Genomic DNA, 18,635 nt, shown 5'->3' with positions numbered 1-18,635 from the left:
AAAACCCCCAACAATGTACTTAGTTATTACCAGAAGAGATGACTTCTTTTTCTTTTCCCCTGATGAGATAGTTTAGTTCTATCTTGGTAAGCCAAAAATGGTTTTCATAGATTGTATTTCCTGGTTAGGACTGTGGCATTGGGCATTGAAGAATGAAATTTAAGATATGAGCATCTTACTATTAAAATAGAGCATGTTATTTAATTTGAGGGGCACAATTAAGTGTTTCTCTTGAATTTTCTTTTTCTCATATCTTTGAAAGTATCTTTTTGTTGTTGTTGTTGTTTTTGCTGATCAATAAATGAATGGGTTGGATGGTGATGTAATTGACATCTCCCAACCGGTTGGGTTGTCTGAGTTCCATTACTTCACATTCTGATCTACCTGGATGCTGATGTATATAGTTAATGAATGGTTTCCCTCTCGGTTTTAATGTACACCTTCTGCATTTCAGTGTCACATGCACATCAAGAGCCCTTCGGACTTTGAGTGGCTGAAACAGTGCCGATTTTATTTTAACGAAGATTCTGACAAGATGATGGCTCACATCACAGACGTGCCATTCATCTACCAGAATGAATTTCTAGGCTGCACTGACAGGCTTGTCATAACACCGCTCACAGACAGGTGATGGAAGGATTCTATGATTCCTCAGCCTCTCTCTCCCCTATCTCCCACATTTTCATTCTCTCCAGGTGTGCAGCGGATTTTGACTGATGGCCTCTTTTATACGAAACTCTGAAATTTGGTGTTTTGAGCTTTACCCATGTATCTTCACAGCGGGTTTAGGAGGCTTGTGACTGAAACAGACTTTGGTTCCTTTGCCTTCCATCTTACCGAAGCTAAGTGTAAATGACCTCTGCCGCTGCTTCTCAGTTGCTCCGCCGTGTCCGACTCTCTGAGACCCCAGGGACTCTAGCCCACCAGGCTCCTCTGCCCATGGGATTTTCCAGGCAAGGATACTGGAGTGGGTTCCCATTTCCTCCTCCAGGGGATCTTCCCTAGTCAAACTCATGTCTCTTGGGTCTCCTGCATTGGCAGGTGTTCCTCTACCGCTGTGCCACCTGGGAAGCCCTAAATGACCTCAGTTCAGTTCAGTGCAGTCACTCAGTCGTGTCCGACTCTTTGCGACCCCATGAATCGCAGCACGCCAGGCCTCCCTGCCCATCACCAACTCCCGGAGTTCACTCAGACTCACGTCCATCGAGTCCGTGATGCCATCCAGCCATCTCATTCTCTGTCGTCCCCTTCTCCTCCTGCCCACAGTCCCTCCCAGCATCAGAGTCTTTTCCAATGAGTCAACTCTTCGCATGAGGTGGCCAAAGTACTGGAGTTTCAGCTTCAGCATCATTCCCTCCAAAGAAATCCCAGGGCTGATCTCCTTCAGAATGGACTGGTTGGATCTCCTTGCAGTCCAAGGGACTCTCAAGAGTCTTCTCCAACACCACAGTTCAAAAGCATCAGTTCTTCGGTGCTCAGCTTTCTTCACAGTCCAACTCCAACATCCATACATGACCACTGGAAAAAACATAGCCTTGACTAGACAGACCTTTGTTGGCAAAGTAATGTCTCTGCTTTTGAATATGCTATCTAGGTTGGTCATAACTTTTCTTCCAAAGAGTAAGCGTCTTTTAATTTCATGGCTGCAGTCACCATCTACAGTGATTTTGGAGCCCCCAAAAATAAAGTCTGACACTGTTTCTACTGTTTCCCCATCTATTTCCCATGAAGTGATGGGACCAGATGCCATGATCTTCGTTTTCTGAATGTTGAGCTTTAAGCCAACTTTTTCACTCTCCTCTTTCACTTTCATCAAGAGGCTTTTTAGTTCCTCTTCACTTTCTGCCGTAAGGGTGGTGTCATCTGCATATCTGAGGTTATTGATATTTCTCCTGGCAATCTTGATTCCAGCGTGTGCTTCTTCCAGCCCAGCGTTTCTCATGATGTACTCCGCATAGAAGTTAAATAAGCAGGGTGACAATATATAGCCTTGACATACTCCTTTTCCTACTTGGAACCAGTCTGTTGTTCCATGTCCAGTTCTAACTGCTGCTTCCTGACCTGCATATAACAGTGGACATCAAAGGAAAAAAAAGTGAATTCATTGCTATGTATCAAGTGTAAATCACTATAGGTTTTGAGGGCTGCATCAGGGGGCTGTGGCACTTTTATCACTACAGAGGCAATAAAGGTGTTTTTTTCTTTTTTTTTTTTAAGCAGGAAAGAAATTAAATGTGAATGCTGGTTTCTGGTGGCTCAGTGATAAAGAATCTGCCTGCCAGTGCAGTAAACGTAAGAGATGCAGGTTCCATTCCCAGTTTAGAGGAAGATGCCCTGGAGCAGGAAATGGCAACCTACTCCAGTGTTCTTGCCTGGAGAATTCCACAGACAGAGGAACCTGGTGGGGTCAGTCCATAGGGTCGCAAAGAGTTGGACATGACTGAGTGTGAATGCATGCACTGGTGAGAAGTGACGGGGTGGACATTGACCTGTCCTGCCCCCTGCCTGTTATTAGCCGCTGTGTTAGCCAGAGCCAACATGCAGCTTCTCTGGACCCGGTTTCTTCATCTATAAGATGAACCAGGTTATCTCCAGAGGTCCTTCCTCCGTGGCTAATAGTCTGATTTGAACTTGATGGCATCCACCCATTGTATATGTGCTGTTCAGGAATGCTTTGATACTTATTTTGAACCAAATGGGTGAGTGTTAAAATCAACATTTGGCTTAAGAAGAAGCTAACCTGAATATCAGTCATTTTCACAGAGTGAACCTCTGGGCTATTAGACTGAAAATATTATCTCTGGTGGTCCAATGGTTAAGATTAAGATTCCAAGCTTCCAATGCAGGGAGGTGTGGTCCAATCCCTTGGGGAACTAAGATCCCATATGTCATGCCGTGTGTGTGTGTGTGTGTGTGTGTGTGTGTGTGTGTGTATACATATGGGCGTCCCAGTGGCGCTAGCGGTAAAGAACCTACCCGCGAATGCAAGAGACATAGAAGACATGGATTCGATCCCTGGGTCGGGAAGATCCCTTGGAGGAGGACATACCAACCCACTCCAGTATTCTTGCCTGGAGAATCCCATGGACAGAGGAGCCTGGGGGATACATTCCATAGTGTTGCGAAGAGCTGAACATGACTGAAGCACCTTAGCACGCATGCACATATATATATATGATCAGACAAAATTTAAAAGTTTGACGTAATAACCCTGTTTGCCAGATTGCACCTTCTGCTCAGTCATGATACCGAATGAAATGCTCACTTTTACCGGAGGATGGAGCAGTAGCAGGAGGTTTCACTGTGTCCTTTCCCCCACGTTGTCTTGTCTTCATGCTCTGTGTTCCTTCTTAGGTCTCCTCAAAGGTGGTTTCCCCTGGATACTGTCAGACATTTGTTTGGAGTTTTCCTGTTTGAAGTATAGAGGTGAATAGTGACAAAAGGCAGAGAATTCCTTGAAACACCTGTAAAAGTTATTTCACACTGTCCTTTCAAACCTCAAATCTTTTCCTCTCTTCTTTTCTCTACCCAAGTCCTCGTTTCTGTTTTGCTGAGAAGATAAAAGGACCTGCAGTCATTACTCTTCACGTCTGCCAACCAAGGGACCTGGCCTTGTGCCATCCACTCCCTTTCTTGGTTTATGGGATGGATTTTGTGCTGTCATCCAAAGCCAGCACCTCTGCTGACGCAGCTATTTTGTCTCTGGGAGCATCAATAATTTTCAGTTTCTACTGGATCGTTCTCATCAATGTACAGCGTGCTGTAATTGCTTCCAGACAGGAAATCCTACTGCTAAGCTCTGGTTTCCTTCCCATTTCTGTGCTCACATCAAAACTCCTCAAAAGCAGTTTTTAAGACTTAAGTTTTATTGGAGTATAGTATAGTTACTTTATAATGTTGTGTTAATTTCTGTTGTATAATAAAGTAAATCAGCTATGCCTGCTTCATCAGATAAGTCGCTTCAGTTGTGTCTGACTCTTTGCAACCCCACCAGGCTCTTCTGTCCATGGGATTTCCCATGCAAGGATACTGGAGTGGGTTGTCATGCCCTCCTCCAGGGGATCTTCCTGACCCAGGAATCAAACCCATGTCTCTACAGCTCCTGCCCTGCAGGTAGATTCTTTACCCACTGAGCCACCTGGGAGGCTCCAAATCAGCTATATGTATCCCCTCTTTTTTGATTTCCCTTCCGGTTTAGGTCACTATAAAGCATTAAATAGAGTTCCCTGTGCTATATAGTAGACTCTCATTAGCTTTCTATTTTATACGTTTTATCAGTAGTGTATATATGTCAATCCCGATCTCTCAATTCACCCCACCCCGCCCTTTTCCACCTTAGTGTCCATACGTTTGCTCTTTACATCTCTATGTCTCTGTTTCAAAAATGCAGTTTTTGTCCACCTATTTGACCTTGAATTCACTCCATTTCAGGCTCTGTGTATTAGTTTCTATTGCTGTCATAACAAATGGCCAAGCATTTAGAAGCTTAAACCACACAGATCAATACTTTGGGTTTCCATATGTCAGAAGTCTGACGCACATCTTGTTGGACTAACCTTAGGTGTCAGCAGAAGTGTGCTCTCTCTGGGATCTCTGGGGAGACCCCGACCCTTGTTCTTTCAGTTGGTTGGCAGAATTCTTTCTCTTGAGGTTGCAGGACCTTTGCCGCTACTTCCCTGCTGACTGTCAGCTGAGGGCTGTTCCCAGCATTTGCGGGCTGCTGTTTACCTTGTCTGCTGGCCCCTTCCTCCCTCTTCACAGCCACAACCATGGATTGAGACCTGTCTGATCTTTTCCCATCTCATATCTCTCACCCACTCTTCTGCTTCTCTCTTCCCCTTTTCAAGAACTCATGAGATTAGATAGGGTCCACTTTTAATCCAGGATCACCTCCCCATATCAAGGCCTTTCACATTAATTGCATCTTCAAAGTCCCTTTAGCTGTCTAAGGGAACGTGTTTGCAGGGATTAGGACGTGGATAGTTTTTTTGGGACTGAAGCAACTTAGTAGTAGTAGTAGTATTCTGCACATCACACTTTCTTGGGTGACAGTAGAGCCGTTACCCAGATCTTCATGTTGCCAAATTCAGTGGTCATCTTTAGTTTTGCCCTTCCTTGACCAGTCATATTTGCAGGGAATGTGTTTTCAGGGATTAGGACGTGTATATTTTTTGGGGGTGCCATTTTTCTGCACATCGGGCTTCCCTGGTGGCTCAGACGGTAAAGCGTCTAAGATCCCCTGGAGAAGGAAATGGCAACCCACTCCAGTACTCTTGCCTGGAAAATTCCATGGACTGAGGAGCCTGGTGGGTTACAGTCCATGGGGTTGCAAAGAGTCAGACATGACTGAGCGACTTCACTTTCACATTCTGCATATCACACTTTCTTCCCCTGGTAGAGCCGTCACCCAGATCTTCGTGTTGCTAAATCCAGCGGTCATTTTTAGTTCTGCCCTTCCTTGACCAGTCAGCAGTGTTTACACAAGTGGTCACTCTCTCTCTCTTTCCAATTAATTAATTGTTTCATTTCTTCATGTGTGTTTGGCTGTGCTGGGTCTCCACTGCTGCGCGGGCTTTTCTCTAGTTGTGGGGCGTGGGGGCTACTCCCTAGCTGTGGTACATGGGCTTCTCATTGCAGTGGCTTTGCTGTTGCAGAGCACAGGCTCTAGGCATGTGAGTTTCAGTAGTTGTGGTGCTCAGGCTTTAGTGGCCCTGTGGCATGTGGGATCTTCCCAGAGCAAGGATCAAACCCACGTCGCCTGCATTCGCAGGCAGATTCTCGACCACTGGACCTCCAGGGAAGTCCCACTCTCTCCTTTCTGATGCCCTTCCTTCATGTGGCTTCCAGGTCATGACACCCCTGGTTCCTTCTGTTCTGCCTGTCCCTTCATATACTCTCCTATGGTTCCTCTCCAGTCTCCTGATTTCTAAGCATAGAGCATACCAGGGCTCTTCCACACCAGGGCTCTTCTCTTTTCCATCTATACTCCTGAGATGATCTCACGTGGTTTTAAGTATCATCTAGATGTGGACTCCCCAGTCTTGCGCCCTGCCGGGGCTTCGTCCCTGGAACTCCAGACACATACAGCCACTTGCCTACATGACATGTTTACTCAAATGTGTACTGAGAATTCACACTTGTGTTTGCTTGTCCCTTCACAAACCTGCTCTCCTGCCATCTTCTCCATCTTTGCAAATGGCGATTCCATCCTTCAGTTGCTCAAGCCAAAATCCTTGAAGCATCCTTGATGCCTTTCTTTTTCTCTCACATTATTATCCAATCTGTCATGAGGTTTGGTGACCGACACTTTCAGAATTCACCTAGGATGTGACGACTTTTCTCCCCTTTGCTCTTATCACAGTCTCAGCCACCATCATCTCTAGGCTGGATGATTGCAGTAGTCTTTTCTTTTTTTAAAAAATTACTTCACAGTATTGTATTGGTTTTGCCATACATCAACATGAATCTGCCACATGTATACACATGTTCCCTATCCTGAACCCTCCTCCCTCCTCCCTCCCCGTACCATCCCTCTGGGTTGTCCCAGTGCTCCAGCCCCAAGCATCCAGTATCATGCATTGAACCTGGACTGGCGATTTGTTTCATCTGGTCTTCTGCTTCTGCCATTGTTCCCGATGGTCTGTTCTCAATTCCGATGCTGGAATATTAGCCATATCCTGTCATCCCTTTGCCTTGATGTTTCTCCTGTCTTTTGGTCTCACCCAAGGTAAAAGCAGTGTCCTCGCATTCACTTCTGTGACCTGCCATGATGGGTCCCTGCTACCTACTGTCTCTCCTTCCTCATCCAGCTCCAGCTACTTGTTCCCTGGCTGTTTCTTGAGCAGTCTCAGCACACGGCTGCCTCAGGACCTTTGCACTGGCTGTTGCCGTCACCTGAACCCTTTCCCCTGTGACTCTGGCATAGCTTACTTCCTCTCCTCCAGGTCTCTGATCAGATGTCTCTGCACATGAGTCTTCAGTCCTGACACATTTGAATCAGCAATCCCCACCCCATAGTCCCTAACCCAGCTTTATTTTTTTTCTGTTTTCTATTTTTAAATAGTTTATTTCCTTCCTTTAGGATATCAGTTCTATAAGGTATAGACTTTTTGTGATTTGTTCACTGCTCCTAGAACAGTTCTGTTCCATTTGTTGTTGTTGTTCAGTGGTTCAGTTTTGTCTGACTCTTTGTGACCCCATGGACTGCAGCATGCCAGGCCTGTCTGTCCCTCACCATATCCCGGAGTTTGCCCAAGTTCACGTCTACTGAATCTGTGATACCATCCAACCATCTCGTCTTCTGTCGCTCCCTTCTCCTTCTGCCTTCAATCTTTCCCAGCATCAGGATCTTTTCCAATGAGTCTGCTGTTCACATCAGTATTGCAGCTTCAGCTTCAGCATCAGTCCTTCCAATGAGTATTCAGGGTTGATTTCCCTTAGGATTGACTGGTTTGATCTCATTGCTGTCCAAGGGACTCTCAAGCATCTTCTGTTGCCTAACAGGTTCTAAATAAAATTTCCCAAATAAATTGAAAAATGTTTATTTTCAAAGTTGCATCTTTGTGGTAAAAAACTTAAATAGTACAGAAAGATAAAGTTTAAAGTGTGAGGGGAAATTTTTTTCTATTTTTCAATGATTAATAGTTTATTTTCTAAGAAATTGTAAATGCTTATATGTCAAAAATCTAACTTTCACATAAAGGTATTCGATTATACAAACTTTTTTGTGACTTGGTTTTTTCACTGTATTCATTATCTTGTACATCTTTCTGTATCAAAAAACTTGAGAACTTTAAAAGCAAAGAGGGTATTTATAAGTTAATAAGTGGAGGTGATTCGGAGGTTTGTTTTCATGATAAATGTTCACTTGTTTGTTTTTACTCTGAGTTGATGATGGTAGAAGTGAGTCACTCTTTGCAAGTCTGTTGCAAGACTGGCTGCCTTTTTACAAATAATTACTCACTAGGATTAATACTTGATGTCTTCTCAGCTTTTCACGGACTGCTCTGTGAAAATTCAACAAAGTTGATAGCAGTTGTGTCTGGGAAGCCTAATGTCATGTGGATGGAGTTGCAAATATTTCAGAGGATAAAATAGTCAATAAATATGCTAAAAACATATACTGCCTTTTTCTAATAGCTCGTGCTATTTTTCATGAGCAGTCCTTTTTTTACTTCTGAACATAAGTCGAGAAGACTGGAGGCAGTCTTAGTACCTGTCACTTAAGATGGAGGGCAGCAGAGGTTGAAGACAGATGAAGGCATTTCATCTTCTAATAAGAAAGGCAGACAGTCCTCGTGACGTGTGTCTTTCTCTGACATATTCTCATAGCTTCCCTGAGTTTTATCTGGGTCTTGGCCACTGTACTGTGAAGTGTTGACCAGGACAGCTAACCTTTCTGATTCTTTTCTTTTGCAATCATTGTGTGAACTGGAGGTACTGTAGGTTGGGACCCAGCACTGGGCCTGCCATGGAGTAAATCTGCTGCTGCTGCTGCTGCTAAGTCGCTTCAGTCGTGTCCGACTCTGTGTGACCCCATAGACGGCAGTCCCTGGGATTCTCCAGGCAAGAACACTGGAGTGGGTTGCCATTTCCTTCTCCAGTGCATGAAAGTGAAAAGTGAAAACTGAAAGTGAAGTTGCTCAGTTGTGTCCGACTCTTAGCGACCCCATGGACTGCAGCCTACCAGGCTCCTCTGCCCTGGGATTTTCCAGGCAAGAGTACTGGAGACCGAGTTAATCTAAATCATCATTAATAATGTTAACATGACTATTACTTTTCTTTTTTGTTTAGAATTTTTACATTTGAGTACAGTCGATTTATAATATTGTGTTAGTTTCAAGTGTAAAGCAAATTTATTATTTTTTTCATATTATATTCCATTATAGGTTATTACAAAATATTGAATATAATTCCCTGTGCTATACAGTAAATACTTTTGGCTTGTCTATTTTATGTACAGTAGCATATGTCAGTTAATCCCATAATTTGTCCCTTCCTCTCTCTCCCCTTTGGTTACCATAAATTTGTTTTCAATGTCTGTGAGTCTATTTCTGTTTTGCATACAGATTCAATCGTATTATTTTTAGATTACACAAAAGTGATATAATATAAGTCTTTCTCTGACTTACTGCAGTAAGTATAATATTCTCTAGGTCCATCCACATTGCTGCATATGGTACTATTTCATTTTTTAAATAAATGAATAATATTCCAGTATATATACATATATATGTATACACCCTACACCTTCTTAAGCCAGTCATTTGTTGATGAGCACTTGGCTTGTTTCCATGTCTTGGCTGTTGCAAATAGCACTGCTATGAACATTGGGGTGCATGTGTCTTTTTGAATTACAGTTTTCATCTTTTTAGGATATATGCTCTAGAGTGGGATAGCTGGACCACATGGTAACTCTATTTATAGTTTTTTAAGGAACCTCCAGACTGTTTTCCATAGTGGCTGCACCAATTTACATTCCCACCAACAGTGTGGGAAGGTTCCCTTTTCTCACACCTTCTCCAGCATTCATTACTGTCATGGCCACCATTAATGGGGGCCTTTCTGATCTGTGTGAGGTATACCTATTGCAGTTTTGGTTTGCATTTCATTAATAATTAACAATATTGAGTATCTTTTAATGTGCCTGTATGTCTTCTTTGGAAGAACGTCCGTTTAGGTCTTCTGTCCATTTTTTGATTGGGTTGTGTTTTTGATATTTAGTTAATCATTGATAACAAATTCTTTACTTTCATATCTCCTTAAGCATTCCTATAATTAAATAGTCTATAATTAAACCAAGTTCTCAGCAAAGAAAATTGACTTCCTGCTTCATGGACGCCTGTTGTGTTGGCAAGTTTTTCAGCATTTTAGAATCAATACTGTTTAATAATAGGAACTGGAAGCACTTCTGGTTTATGTCTGGTGAAATGTGTCTAGAGAGCTATGAATACCTAATATGACAATTGCGTTCTAATGAGCCCTGAGTCCTAGAGTTGATCATTGTTCATTTGGTGCCATGGTCAGATTCTGCACCTCTGATTCCAGTAGCTACTGGGACAAAAGGAAGCAGATGAGTGTATGGCTGGACCAGTTCAAGCCATTTATTCACAAATGTTCATAGAATACGAGGTGTCAGGTTAGGCAAGTGGCTGGGGATAAAAGTGTGAACTAGACCTAGTTCCTGACAGCAGAGAGCTTATGGTCCTCTAGTAGGGAGGCAGGAAACTGTAGCAGAGTTGCTGTGTGTGTGTGTGTGTGTGTGTGTTTGTTTGTGCTCAGTCGTATCCGACTTTTTGCCACCCCATGGACTGTAGCCCATGGCTCCTCTGTCCGTGGGATTCTCCAGGCAAGAATACTGGAGTGGGTTGCCATTTCCTACTCCAGGGGATCTTCCCGACCCGGGGGCCACACCTGCATCTCTTGCATCTCCTGCATTAGCAGGCAGATTCTTTTTATTGCTAGTGCCACCTGGCCGCTAAAAGCTACCAGATCATATAAAACTCCAAAACCCTTCATGAATGATGACATTAATTTTTTTTTTTTTTTACTTTACAATACTGCATTGGTTTTGCCATACATCAACATGAATCCACCACGGGTGTACATAAGTTCTCACTCCTGAACCCCCCTTCCACCTCCCTCCCCATACCATCCCTCTGGGTTATCCCAGTGCACCAGCCCCAAGCATCCTGTGTCCTACATCGAACGTAGACTGGCGATTCATTTCTTATATGATATTATACATGTTTCAATACCATTTTCCCAAATCATCCTGCCCTCTCCCTCTCCCACAGAGTCAGAAAGTCTGTTCTGTACATCTGCGTCTCTTTTGCTGTCTCGCATACAGGGTTATCGTTACCATCTTTCTAAATTCCATGTATATGTGCTAGTATACTGTATTGGTGTTTTTCTTTCTGGCTTACTTCACTCTGTATAATCGGCTCCAGTTTCATCCACCTCATTAGAACTGATTCAAATGTGTTCTTTTTAATGGCTGAGTAATACTGCATTGTGTATATGTCCCACAGCTGTCTTATCCATTCGTCTGCTGATGGACATCTAGGTTGCTTCCATGTCCTGGCTGTTATAAACAGTGCTGCGATGGACATTGGGGTACACGTGTCTCTTTCAATTCTAATTTCCTCAGTGTGTATGCCCAGCATATTCCTTAGAAAACTGGAAATAAATAGAATGATGACATTTTTGAAAGCAGTCAAAGAGACAGGAAAGCCGAGAGGGAGGGCTGAGGTAGTCATACATGTAGGATGCTCTGGGGAGAGTCATGTCAACAGGTACATGAAGATGCTCCGGCAGATCCACACTTGCCTCTGAAAGGCAAGTCCTAGAGGGTTTGGGTGCCAGCATAGTGGTTCTGAAGCCAAATCCAACCTCCATACCCCAACACCTAATTAATTCTCAGAGGTGGAATTTTGGGTGAAGTAGAAAAGAATAGCTTTATTGCTTTGCCAAGCAAAGGGGGCCACAGCAGGCTAATGTCCTCAAAACTGTGAGTGAACCTGGAGGGGCTAGTGAGGAGTTTTATATTCATGGTTCAAAGAGATCCTCATCCGTTGTGGATCTTCTCATTGGTGGCTGGCAAGATAAGTGGAAGTCAGCATCATGAACCTTCTGGTTCAAACTGGGCTGCAGTCTGTGTGCTTGTGGGCACCATACCATTTAATCTTCTTCTACCTGGTGGGGGTTTCAACATCTGCAAAGAAGCTCAAAGATATTGTTACATGTATCCCTTGACAGGGAACCAGGACTCTGCCCCAAGGTTACACTCCTATTACTCTTGACTCTTCCTCCTTTGTCCCCATGTTCCATCCCTTCCCTGTTTAACAACTGCTTGAATCTGCCCCTTGGAACTCAGGGAAAGTCTTGGAAGCTGAATGAAGCCTAGTTCCTGTATTCAAGACATGGGGAACACAGAAAGGCTTTTGTGCCCAGTATCCCACAGGGTTCTGCTCAGTATCACTTGGACTGAAGTCCATCCTTTTGAAGAAATCACCTAGTGTGGATGCCCATTTTTTATGTAAATAATGTGATTTCCTTCTGACAGCCTAATAGCTTGCCACTTCTTCAGTTTAAATATAAACCCAAGTGATCCCATAATAAAGAGGGATCTTTGCAAGACAGAGCATCTGGGTGGCCAGAGTTCCTGGAGATTTATTCCTTACCCTGAGAGTGTGGGTCTGTCCTATTAGTGGGAAGTGAGAGGGCTATTGGCCACAAAAACTGACTCAAATCTCAGCTCCCCGACTGCTGTGACCTCGAGAAAAACTATTCCATCTAAGCCTTTCTCCTTATCTATAAAATGAGGACCATAACTGACTTCCGCACAGGGTTTAGTGGGGTTTAAATGACATGGTGTAGTTGTGTGGAAGGAAGGAAAACCCCTTCTATGGCTTGAGAGTGGGCTCTTGTCTAGCACTTGGAAACGAATTGTCTGAGGAGACACACGTGCTGGCAAAGCAAGAGACTTTATTGGGATGGGGTGCCCGGTGGAGAGCAGTAGGGTAAGGGAACCCAGGAGAACGGCTCTGCCGCGTGGCTCACAGTCTTGAGTTTCATGGTGATGGGATTAGCTTTGGGGTTGTCTTTGGCCAATCATTCTGAATCAGGGTTCTTTCTGGTGGTGCCCACATTGTTCAGTTAAAATGGATTCCAATGAGGAGGATTCTGGGAGGTGGTCAGACACATAGTGTCTCCTTTTGACCTTTCTCGAACTCTTCCAGTTGGTGGAGGCTTATTTGTTCCCTGTTCCTTACTAGGACCTCCTGTCATAAACTAACTCACAAAAATGGTTACTATGGTGCCTGGCCAGGGTGGGCAGTTTCAGCCAGTGGGCTAACAGTCAGAGCTGTTCCCCTAATAGTCAGAGCTATTATAACATTATGTTAGCTGTTATTACAGAGACTGCTCTGAAGGGATAACAAAAGTTCAAGAGGAAAGATAAGACCTTGGGTTGAAAGGCAGAATCAAAGTGAGATCAGGCATCCTTCTGGTTTTAACCCACATTACCTTCTGTGAATCCAGGCTCATTTTTTCATCAGGACTGAGTCATTTATTTGTCTTTCTATGAACCCACATCTGATAAATTTGAGACCCTAGGGGCTTCCAGTGGGTGTGCTCACTGCTCAATCCCATGCTTTATTGCTGGACAATCACTTTATTTTCTTTGAAATATTTTTTCAAGTCCAGATGAAAGCTTTTGAATCTGGCCATCAGAAAGCCCTAAAATGCATTATATTATAGATTACCTCCTTTTACAGCAGTGGATGATGCTGGGAAATTGAAGGATTCATTGGCAAGTTATCAGTTATTTTGTTTTCCTTCACAGGTATTCTTGATTCTCTCACCAGAATCTTTTATTTGTTAATATCATACTGTAAGATACAGCAGAAGATATTTGCAGGTTTAGTAGATGCTTCCAGAAATAAATTTATAGTGTGATTAGTTAGCAATGTGTGATTTAAATCTCCTGTGATCATTGGTTCCCATGTTGGTCAAATTATAAATTTTTAGATTCAAAAAGGGATTAATCTACTTGTGTGTGTGTGGTGTGTGTTTGCACTCAGTCATATGTAACTCTTTGTGACCCCATGGACTGTAGCCCACCAGGCTCCTCTGTCCATGGAATTCTCCAGGTGAGAGTACTGGAGTGGGTTGCCATTTCCTCCTCCAGGAGATCTTCTTGACGAGGGATTGAACTCCTATCTCCCGCATTGGCAGGTGGATTCTTTGGCAGGTGGATTCTTTACCTGGGAGCCACCTGGGAAGCCAGGCCCTGTTTCCTAGAATACTTTTGTTTAGATGTTGGTAGGTAGTTGTGAAAAAGTTGCCAAATAAGTTTTGGAAATCCTATGTATTCTTTTTCATAACTGGAAATTGTCAATATACATTATCACAAGGAATCTTGTTGAATATCTTTGAGAGTTTTCAAATGTGTTTGACCTTAGACTACTGCCTTTTCCTCAACACATGTTAATATACCTAAGGATAAGTGTACTTTCGGAGAAGGCAATGGCACCCCACTCTAGTACTCTTGCCTGGAAAATCCCACGGATGGAGGAGCTTGGTAGGCTGCAGTCCATGGGGTCACTAAGAGTTGGACACGACTGAGCGACTTTTCACTTTTCACTTTCATGCCTGGAGAAGGAAATGGCAACCTACTCCAGTGTTCTTGCCTGGAGAATCCCAGGGACAGGGGAGCCTGGTGGGCTGCTGTCTATGGGGTCGCACAGAGTCAGACACGACTGAAGTGACTTAGCAGCAAGTGTACTTTAGGGTGAGCTTCTGGAAAGGTTAAGTAGCGACAATGGGCAGGATCTTCCTTTTTAAATTTTGTGTGAATATCGTCACTGTGATGCCTCAGAGGCCTCTTTCAGCTGCCAGCGGTGTGGTTCTAGTGATTCCTGCATCCTTCCAGGTGTTACATCACATTGGCTCAAGCTCTGGGCATGAGCATGGGGGGTGCCCCCGCTGGTCCTGCAGGAACGGGAAAAACAGAAACAACCAAAGATATGGGACGGTGTCTTGGGAAATACGTCGTGGTTTTCAACTGTTCGGATCAGATGGATTTCCGAGGACTTGGACGGATTTTTAAAGGTGAGGGTTATATTTTTTTATTTGCTGAAAAATGTAAGCTAAGGTGGAGTGTCTTGTTAAGATTTATTTTTCAACAACTGGCTGCATTTTAGTGTCATTTTCCAACGTTGTAAAACTTTTGGAAAAACCTGAATCTTTCCAGTGTTGTGTGGGTCGAACGTCAATATCACTCACCTTGGTACTGTTCCTTTATCCCTGCAGGTTGGGTGTTGACATTGTGAAAAAGTGTTACATTGTGAATTATTTGGGGGGCATTTAATATATGATCTATTTGTTCAACTTTATGTTTGAACAAATTTAACTCTGGCTTGTCTTGGCAGTTGCATAATACTCTTTTTCTTGACTTTCTAATTGGATGTACTAATTGAATTTTCTATTTAATTTCCCTTCTAAGGACTGGCACAGTCTGGATCCTGGGGTTGTTTTGATGAATTTAACCGTATCGATCTACCAGTTCTCTCCGTTGCAGCCCAGCAGATTTCTGTTATTCTGACATGTAAAAAGGAGCGTAAAAAATCTTTTATTTTTACTGATGGAGATAATGTAACTATGAACCCTGAATTTGGGCTTTTTCTAACCATGGTAAGGAACCATAAGAGGAGCTATTGAACTTCAGCATTCTTAATCACAGTTTCCATGTATCTCCCTTGTCCTGTCATTTATTTTCCATGAATGGGAATTGGGATTGTAATTTTCACTCCTATTTGAAAGCCTTTGGTTATAAACAGAACTCATATTAATAACTCATGACTTAGTCTCTCCAGTTAAAAGGAGAGTGAGATATATAAATGGATTTTCCAGCTGTCATTCCAGATTTGCTGTGTGTGCATACTGAATCTTTTAATATTATGCTGATATATTGTGCTTGTTACCCCATGACTGTATCATTCATCCTTCGGTTTTATTTTCTGTACAGAATCCTGGCTATGCTGGGCGGCAGGAACTCCCTGAAAACTTGAAGATTAACTTCCGCTCTGTGGCCATGATGGTCCCTGACCGGCAGATTATCATCAGGGTGAAGCTGGCCAGTTGTGGCTTTATTGACAACATTGTTTTGGCCAGGAAGTTTTTCACACTCTACAAGTTGTGTGAGGAGCAGCTTTCTAAGCAGGTATGAGATTCTGAAGGTCCCTATATATTTAGGCGTGTTGAAAATTTTTATTCTGTTCTGGAGAGGGTGTAGAGAAAAAGGAAGCTTCTTACGTTGTTTGTGGGAATGTAAGCTGGTGCAGTCACTGTGGAAAACAGTATGGAAATTCCTCAGAAAACTAAAACTAGAATTGCTATGTGATCCAGAAATCCCACTCTTGGGCATATATCCATAATTTAAAAAGATACATGTACCCCAATGCTCATTGTGGCGCTATTTACAGTAGCCAAGGCATGAAAGCAAACTAAATGTGCATTCACAGAGGAATGGAAAAATATGTAGTGTATATATATACATATATAATGCAATATTTGTTGTTGTTCAGTTGCCCAGTTGTGTCCCACTCTTTGCGACCCCATGGATTGCAGCACGCCAGGCTTCCCTGTCCTTTCCCATCTTCCGGAGTTTGGTCAAACTCATGTCCATTGAGTCGGTGATGCCATCCAACCATCTCATCCTCTGTTGTCCCCTTCTCCTCCTGCCTTCAATTTTTCCCAGCATTAGGGTCTTTTCCAGTGAGTCGGCATCTTTGTTCATCTCCAAGGCAAACCATTCAATATCACAGTTATCCAAGTCTATGCCCCAACCAGTAACGGGGAAGAAACTGAAGTGGAACGGTTTTATGAAGACCTACAAGACCTTTTAGAACTAACACCCAAAAAAGATGTCCTTTTCATTATAGGGGACTGGAATGCAAAAGTAGGAAGTCAAGAAACACCTGGAGTAACAGGCAAATTTGGCCTTGGAATGCGGAATGAAGCAGGGCAAAGACTAATAGAGTTTTGCCAAGAAAATGCACTGGTCATAGCAAACACCCTCTTCCAACAACACAAGAGAAGACTCTACACGTGGACATCACCAGATAGTCAACACCGAAATCAGACTGATTATATTCTTTGCAGCCAAAGATGGAGAAGCTCTATACAGTCAACAAAAAGAAGACCACGAGCTGACTGTGGCTCAGATCATGAACTCCTTATTACCAAATTCAGACTCAAATGAAGAAAGTAGGGAAAATCGCTAGACCATTCAGGTATGACCTAAATCAAATCCCTTATGATTATACAGTGGAAGTGAGAAATAGATTTAAGGGTCTAGATCTGATAGATAGAGTGCCTGATGAACTATGGAATGAGGTTCATGACATTGTATAGGAGACAGGGATCAAGACCATCCCCATGGAAAAGAAATGCAAAAAGGCAAAATGGCTGTCTGGGGAGGCCTTACAAATAGCTGTGAAAAGAAGAGAGGCAAAAAGCAAAGGAGAAAAGAAAAGATATAAGCATCTGAATGCAGAGTTCCAAAGAATAGCTAGAAGAGATAAGAAAGCCTTCTTCAGCGATCAATGCAAAGAAATAGAGGAAAAGAACAGAATGGGAAAGACTAGAGATCTCTTCAAGAAAATTAGAGATACCAAGGGGACATTTCATGCAAAGATGGGCTCGATAAAGGACAGAAATGGTCTGGACCTAACAGAGGCAGAAGATATTAAGAAGAGGTGGCAAGAATTAATGGAAGAACTGTACAAAAAAATCTTCATGACCCAGATAATCATGATGATGTGATCACTAATCTAGAGCCAGACATCCTGGAATGTGAAGTCAAGTGGGCCTTAGAAAGCATCACTACGAACAAAGCTAGTGGAGGTGATGGAATTCCAGTTGAGCTGTTGCAAATTCTGAAAGATGATGCTGTGAAAGTGCTGCACTCAATATGCCAGCAAATTTGGAAAACTCAGCAGTGGCCACAGGACTGGAAAAGGTCAGTTTTCATTCCAATTCCAAAGAAAGGAAATGCCAAAGAATGCTCAAACTACCGCACAATTGTACTCATCTCACATGCTAGTAAAGTAATGCTCAAAATTCTCCAAGCCAGGCTTCAGCAATACGTGAACCGTGAACTCCCTGATGTTCAACCTGGTTTTAGAAAAGGCAGAGGAACCAGAGATCAAATTGCCAACATCCGCTGGATCATGGAAAAAGCAAGAGAGTTCCAGAAAAACACCTATTTCTGCTTTATTGACTATGCCAAAGCCTTTGACTGTGTGGATCACAAGAAACTGTGGAAAATTGTGAAAGAGATGGGAATAGCAGACCAGCTAACCTTCCTCTTGAGAAATCTGTATGCATGTCAGGAAGCAACAGTTAGAACTGGACATGGAACAACAGACTGGTTCCAAATAGGAAAAGGAGTACGTCAAGGCTGTATATTGTCACCCTGCTTATTTAACTTCTATGCAGAGTACATCATGAGAAACTCTGGGCTGGAAGAAACACAAGCTGGAATCAAGATTGCCGGGAGAAACATCAATAACCTCAGACATGCAGATAATACCACGCTTATGGCAGAAAGTGAAGAGGAGCTAAAAAGCCTCTTGGTGAGTGAAAGAGGAGAGCAAAAAAGTTGGCTTAAAGCTCAACATTCAGAAAACGAAGATCATGGCATCCAGTCCCATCACTTCATGGGAAATAGATGGGGAAACAGTGGAAACAGTGTCAGACTTTATTTTGGGGGGCTCCAAAATCACTGCAGATGGTGACTGCAGCCATGAAATTAAAAGACGCTTACTCCTTGGAAGAAAAGTTATAACCAACCTAGATAGTATATTCAAAAGCAGAGACATTACTTTGCTGACTAAGGTCCGTCTAGTCAAGGCTATGGTTTTTCCTGTGGTCATGTATGGATGTGAGAGTTGGACTGTGAAGAAGGCTGAGCGCCGAAGAATTGATGCTTTTGAACTGTGGTGTTGGAGAAGACCCTTGCGAGTCCCTTGGACTGCAAGGAGATCCACCCAGTACATTCTGAAGGAAATCAGCCCTGGGATTTCTTTGGAAGGAGTGATGCTGAAGCTGAAACTCCAGTACTTTGGCCA

The 18,635-nt window shown here is 43.1% G+C and overlaps 1 protein-coding gene across 1 annotated transcript in view; it reads left to right on the top strand.

Annotated features, from left to right (window-relative positions):
- Window positions 1-18,635, top strand: part of DNAH5 (dynein axonemal heavy chain 5) — a 265,487-nt gene that overhangs the window by 97,259 nt on the left and 149,593 nt on the right. Inside the window, exons 35-38 of the mRNA XM_040262501.1 lie at window positions 455-627; window positions 14,435-14,613; window positions 15,008-15,195; window positions 15,530-15,724. Of these exons, the coding sequence (XP_040118435.1) occupies window positions 455-627; window positions 14,435-14,613; window positions 15,008-15,195; window positions 15,530-15,724 (735 nt within the window). The remainder of the gene's footprint in view (window positions 1-454; window positions 628-14,434; window positions 14,614-15,007; window positions 15,196-15,529; window positions 15,725-18,635) is intronic.

The sequence above is a fragment of the Oryx dammah genome, unplaced genomic scaffold, assembly GCF_014754425.2.
Source record: "Oryx dammah isolate SB20612 unplaced genomic scaffold, SCBI_Odam_1.1 HiC_scaffold_20, whole genome shotgun sequence".
Classification (NCBI taxonomy): domain Eukaryota; kingdom Metazoa; phylum Chordata; class Mammalia; order Artiodactyla; family Bovidae; genus Oryx; species Oryx dammah.
This window is presented reverse-complemented; position numbering and strand designations above follow the sequence as displayed.